Source organism: Gobio gobio (genome assembly GCF_949357685.1).
Source record: "Gobio gobio genome assembly, chromosome: 5".
NCBI lineage: Eukaryota > Metazoa > Chordata > Actinopteri > Cypriniformes > Gobionidae > Gobio > Gobio gobio.
The window spans coordinates 39,177,102-39,183,304 of NC_137101.1; the positions used below are offsets into that span (position 1 = coordinate 39,177,102).

At 39.6% G+C, this 6,203-nt stretch overlaps 1 protein-coding gene across 1 annotated transcript; it reads left to right on the top strand.

Annotated features, from left to right (window-relative positions):
• Positions 1-1,850: 1,850 nt before the first annotated feature.
• LOC307126139 (uncharacterized protein) lies at positions 1,851-5,319 on the top strand. Its single transcript, XM_079816534.1, has 3 exons — positions 1,851-2,649; positions 2,928-3,071; positions 4,517-5,319. Exons 1-3 carry the CDS (start codon positions 2,035-2,037, stop codon positions 4,580-4,582), a joined length of 825 nt encoding a protein of 274 aa, XP_079672660.1. The 5' UTR covers positions 1,851-2,034; the 3' UTR covers positions 4,583-5,319.
• The last annotated feature ends 884 nt before the right edge of the window (positions 5,320-6,203 follow it).

Here is a 6,203-nt window from a genome sequence, read left to right on the forward strand (position 1 = left end):
CTTAAAACTTCTACTTCCGTTCAGAAACAAAACCTTTTAGTTTTCTTTACCCGACTGCTTCATGCATTTTTACTCCTTACACTTTTCCTTCAGCTTTTCAGAAATTACCGTAATAAACCATATTTTGGCAAAAAGCGCTATTTGTCTTTTAGGATTTTTTTAAGCGTGCAAAAGGTTGAGGATTTACGGTCAAATAGCGCTTTATGTTGGCGCCAACACTCGCATTCTAATAGGGTTAAGCGTAATGTATTCTGATGTATTTGATCTGACTGGGTGGGCAGCTGTCAATCTCAGGCCCAACCGTAGATCCGCCCCTATCATAGGTTGGTTGTTTTGTCTGTCTGCACTTGTGTCTACGCGCGTTTTCAAAGAACATGGGTAAGTGTTTGTTCCAAGAGACTTGGCTCGACAACGACGATTTTTGCAGCTGGTTACAAGATGTCCCCTGCAATAAATATGAAGCTCGCTGCACAGTATGCAAGAAAATAATAAAGTTAGGGACATTGGGTGTGAAGGCGCTTGAGTCTCATGCCAAAGCGGACAAACACCTGCTTGCCATGAAAAGCCTTCGGCGGAGTCAAACCATAACACAGTTTTGTTCCCCATCCCAGCCGTCTACATCATCGTCGATGCCTGGTGCCTCCGGACTCCAGGGCAATCACGTTACAGCTTCATCGAGTAACGTTAGACCTAATGATCTTAGGACTACTTTCGGGTCCACCGAGACCTCAAAATCTGAGGTACTTTGGATTCTCCACACAGTGACAAAACATATGTCATACAACAGTAGCGACAGTATTAGTGACCTTTTCAAGGCAATGTTCCCCGACTCGCACATTGCGAAAACGTTTACGTATGGACCGAACAAGATCGCTTATATAGCAAGATTTGGCATAGCGGACTTCATTAAGAGAGAACTAATTAACGCCATAAGCGGACAATATGTCTTAATGTTCGACGAAAGCTTCAACTCGTCCACCAAATCCAAACAGCTGGACCTCCACGTTCGTTTCTGGAGCAATGGAGAGGTGCGGTCGCGATACATGGGATCTCAGTTCATGGGACACGGGACAGCGAAGGACCTTCTGAAGCATATCGAAGTAAGTGATAGCCTATTTTACTTATGGGCCTCTGACTTTTTATAATGCCGGAATTATGCTATTACAATATTTAGTGTGCTATATTGTGTAAAATGTGCATGTCGTATGATCTGTGATAACATTGTAGCCTATAGAATTTAAAGCCTAAATATTTTTTCAGTCGACATATAGTCTACACATGGTGTGAAAACGAGTAGTGCATGCCAGTTTCACATTTAAGTTATATTCAGCCTGCCAGTTTTATATTTATAGTCTGCATTCAGCTTTAAACATGTTTGAATTGGGATATATGATAGGCTACATAATGTAGAGTTCAAATACTTACTTAAGATCTTTTAATAGTTTTGTTTGTTAACTCTTTACCTGCCTTAACTGATTAGTTATTTTCCCTGTCAATGACGAGTTTTTACGGCATTCAAAATTTCCTTCCATTATCCACTAAGCGCCCTTATCTAATTTATAAAACACTGGCAACCACTGGTTGTATATTTTTTGATAACAAAAGTCTTTACAAAATACAAAGCCTTTACAAAAATGCAATTATCTTTTTCTCAAAATTTGAATTTTTTAGAAACCTACCCATATTTGAGTTTTTTGTTTAAAAGCAGAGGGTCTGTTCTTTAATTTGATATAGTGTATGTTTATATATTTAAAGAAGAACATTTTCTGGAAGGCATTAAACTTTTGTGAAAATAATAAAAAATGCTGGGGCTGGCAACTTTGTCCAAAAAAATGCTGTCAGGGAGAGTTAAGGACACCTGTGGAGAGAAACTCCTTCTTGGCCTCTCTATAATTTCTGTTAATTTTGATTTAATTAATTAAAATTGATTTAATTTCTTTCAGTAATGTAGCTATTGTTGAATGTCTGTTATCAGCTCCAACCTCGAAGAAAGAATGCAGTTTAACATGTTGCTGAAGTTATACAGTTAAATGTATGTGTTTGATCATTCATTTGATCTTTTTATTTATTCTTATTTTCCAAAAGGAGGCATTGCATCAACTGGACCGCAGCAGGCTTATTTCAGTCTCTATGGATGGGCCCAATGTCAACTGGAAGCTTTTGGACCTACTTCAACAGGACCATGCACAACTGGTGTCCGTAGGCAGCTGTGGACTCCACACACTTCATAATGCCTTCAAGGCTGGATTTTCAATGTGGAATGTGGATAAAATTTTAAAGGCCATGCACACTCTTTTTCACAACGTTCCTGCAAGGAGGGAGGACTACGAACAAGTCACGAAGTCTTCACTGTTTCCCAAGCCATTTTGTGGCCACAGGTGGCTTGAAAATCTTCCAGTAATTGAACGGGCTCTGGCAGTCTGGCCATCTCTCATGCTGTACATGGATGCTGTGCACAAAAAACAGCTCCCAAACCCCAAGACTGCATCTTTTGATACCATCGAAGGAGCCATTAAGGATCCCCTTACAAAAGCGAAGATGCACTTTTTCATGACTGTGGCCAGGACCTTCCAACTGTTCATGAAGAAGTACCAGACCGATGAACCTGTGATGCCTTTTCTTGGTAAAGACTTGGCTGAGTTGATTAAGGTAACTATTTACTGTATATGGTGAGTATGATTTGTTGGCATGAGCATCTCATTTGTTTATTCATTTATCTGTGATGCTTTAATCCAAAATAACTAAATATTTGTCAAATTTTGTGGATTATATGTAAAATGTTGTAGGGCCAGTCTCCTATTGTAAGTCCAGGTTAATTGCCTTCTTAAATTAATGAAATCCTAATTAATTAGTTTAGAATTATGCAGTCATTGTGTGAAAGATAAATGAAAATTAAATTTGCTAATGGCACTTTTGCCTACTGACAGAGTTTACTGAGACGCTTTGTGAAAAGAGAGGTCCTGCAGGACATCACTCCCCTTCAGCTTACCAAACTTGATTTGTCTGACAAGGCCTTGCTCCTTCTACCCCAGAAGATCGATATCGGCTTGGGTGCTGAGGCAGCAGTCAAGGTATCATGTTTGGTAGTTTTGGATATTAAATTATGAACAGTATTTGCTGCGAGTATAATTGTGCTAAGCTTACTAAACATATTTGTTAACTGTATGAGGTTGTATTTAAAAATACTGGACTGGCTACAAAGTGTACTGATTTTTGCTATTCTGTGCATTTTCAAGGTTGTGTGTGTACAGACCAATATGGAATCTGTATTTTTGTCTGCTTTCTCCTTTAAAGCCATGCATTTTGGATGGTGATTCCACACAATGAAGTGTAGGTTTACATAGATCATGTGAAGCAAGTATGATTCTGCTGAGGCATCCAAAACACAGCAAATAAGAAATTGTATGACCTCATTGCATGAAGTCACTTAATTGGCCAACGTTATGACTTCATGTCATGTGGTACTTAAAGGGATAGTTCACCCCCCAAAAAAATTCTGTCATGATTTACTCACTCTTACGTTGTTACAAACCTGTATAAATTTCTTTGTTCTGATGAACACAAAGGACGATATTTTGAGGAGTGTTTGAAACCAAATCGTTTGTGAGCCCCATTCACTTCCATAGTAGGAAAAAATAGTACCATGGAAGTGAATGGGGCTCACGAAGGGTTTGATTACAAACGTTCATCAAAATATCTTCCTTTGTGTTCATCAGAACAAAGAAATTTATACAGGTTTGTAACAACGTGAAAGTAAGTAAATGATGACAGAATTTTCATTTTTGGGTGAGCTATCCCTTTAAACTCCATTTTGATATTACTGACATTTATTTTTTATTGTCCAGGACAGTAAAAGTGCAGAGCTAAGGGTCCTTGAATTTAGGAGGGATTGTATACAGGGCCTCTCAAACATCATAAGCAAAGCACAGGAGAAGAGCCCCTTAAAATATCCAACGGTTAGGCAGATGGAGTGTCTGGACCCGTCTCTCATGTTCAGGGACCCAGACAGGTGTAAAAACCAAATGAAGGCTCTTGTCCAGACATTCCTGAAGAACAAGCAGCTGACAGGAGGTGTACCTGCTGGTAGGAATAGTTTTCAAGGGGTTATGAACCAAAGTTTGAATACCATGCTCAACTATACTTTTTTTATTGGACTTAATTCAGAGCACTAGTTGCAAACCATTTGCTCTGGCATTTGACAATTTCCAATGTCCTACAGGGTATTAGTTTAGCATGGATGTTTCACTTTTGTCATTCCCTCTTCTGATGGTCCTGTACCTGTTCTGTGTGCAGCGGCTCAAATGTATTGAATAAGTTCCATCATTTTATACAGGTTTTTGTTGTTATTGCAGACATTTAGATAGTTTTTACCTAACACAGGGATTTACAGCCATGGCAAAAAATATTGGCACCCCTACACTTTTTACATTTACAATTGTATTGTTCCAACACACATATTTTCAGTCATGACTGTGCATATTTGACTGACTTCTTATTTTCTTGCACTTTGTTGTAGGAGATACCATTGTCCAACAATTTGAATCTTTTCTGTCTGTTGAGGCAAGAAATGAAGAATTTCTAGCCTACCAGCCATTTGTGACACGCCTAGACACCTTTTTGAATGAGAGATTAAGCCGTCCCTACCCTGCTGCTTGGGATTTTTGCCAGAACTTACTGCTGCTCTCACATGGCCAGGCCACTGTTGAAAGGGGATTCTCTATCAACAAGGAGGTAGAGACTGAAAACATGCAAGAGGACACAATTGTTGCACATAGGCTCATATGTGACTTTGTTGCAATGCATGGGGGTGTTACTCAGGTGCCCCTCACCAAGGAACTTATCGCATCTGTGGGTGCAGCCCGGTCAAAGTATCGACTCTTTCTCGATCAGGAGCGCATCAGAAAAGAAAAGGAATCCCAAAGCCAGAAAAGAAAGCTGGCTGAGCAGTCTCTGCAGGACCTTAAGAAAAGGAAGACAACCTTAGAAGATGTGTCTGCCTGTCTTTCCAGGGAGGCAGATACACTTGCAGAAGAAGCTGAGGGCAAGGCTGGCTCCAAGATGGCTCAGCTTCTCGCCAAGTCCAATGCCTTGAGAAGGGCACAGAAAGAAAAACTTGCTGAACTAAAAGCCCTTGAAACTGAGATCAGTGCTAAAGGGGATGAACTCAGACATATGAAGGGTTAGGTTGTCTGTACTAGTTTTGTGTTGGGAATATGGATGCCAAGTTCTGTCATCTATCATCCATAAGTATTTTGATATCAGTTTCTGAGTTTATTTAATGTTTCTATAACTGAATCAATAAAAATAGAATGTTTGAGAGTTTCTGGGATCATTTATAATGCTTTTAGTAATGCGTCGTGTTGGTCTTAAATTTCACTCATAATGGTCTTAAAAGGTCTTAAAAAGGTCTTAAATTTAACTTACTGAAACCTGCAAGAACCCTGCAGCCTATGTTCTGTTTAGTTGTTCCTGTGTTCTTGTTTTCCCTCTGTCTCCTTGGTTACTGATTATGCCCTAGTTTGTTTCTATAGTTACTGATCCTGCATTTCATTTAACTCCCTTTGCTTCCTCATTGTATTTATTCCCTGTGTTTGTTACTCCAGCTCGGTTCCCATTTATGTACAGTGTGATTTGGTTCCTGTTATTGTTCTATAGTGTACCTGTTCTAGAGTTTGTACTAGGGGTGTAACGATTCATCTACTACATCGATGTATCGATTTATTTTCCTACGATCTAACTACATCGATCTGTGCTCGGCAAGTTGGCCTTCCAGACGACATATATCGATCTAACATCGTTTTAAAAGGTAATCAATCGATTGTATCGATCATAGGAAATAACGCATTGGATTTAAGCACGTCAGACTTTAAATGGATGTTTTTTCTTAGCACTTTTAATGATAAAGGCGTTAAACGTTACTCGATTCAGTCTGCCTATCTGTGACATCATCGCAACGCACGCACCAGCAGCAGCGCTAAGAAAACAAAACAGCATGGCGTATGGCAGAGGAGAAGCCAACCAGCGAGAAATTATCAAGTCACCAGGAGAAAGAGCTAAGTTAGTAACGTGTTACCTGTACTTTCAACCCTTGCTAAATGTTACCTGTGCATTCCTGGCACCAGTGTGCCAGCAGAGCGAGTTTTTATGCTGCCTTCACGTGCTATCGAACATTTGATAATTCCGATTTCTGATGTCGTGATTAC

What these genes read in the sequence shown, in the direction of transcription:
- LOC307126139 (XM_079816534.1), top strand. Translation starts at nt 2,035, where the DNA reads ATGTGTTTGATCATTCATTTGATCTTTTTATTTATTCTTATTTTCCAA. An exon ending in ACTTGGCTGAGTTGATTAAG is followed by an intron (nt 2,650 to 2,927) that starts GTAACTATTTAC and finishes GCCTACTGACAG; the next exon opens with AGTTTACTGAGACGCTTTGT. An exon ending in GTGCTGAGGCAGCAGTCAAG is followed by an intron (nt 3,072 to 4,516) that starts GTATCATGTTTG and finishes ACTTTGTTGTAG; the next exon opens with GAGATACCATTGTCCAACAA.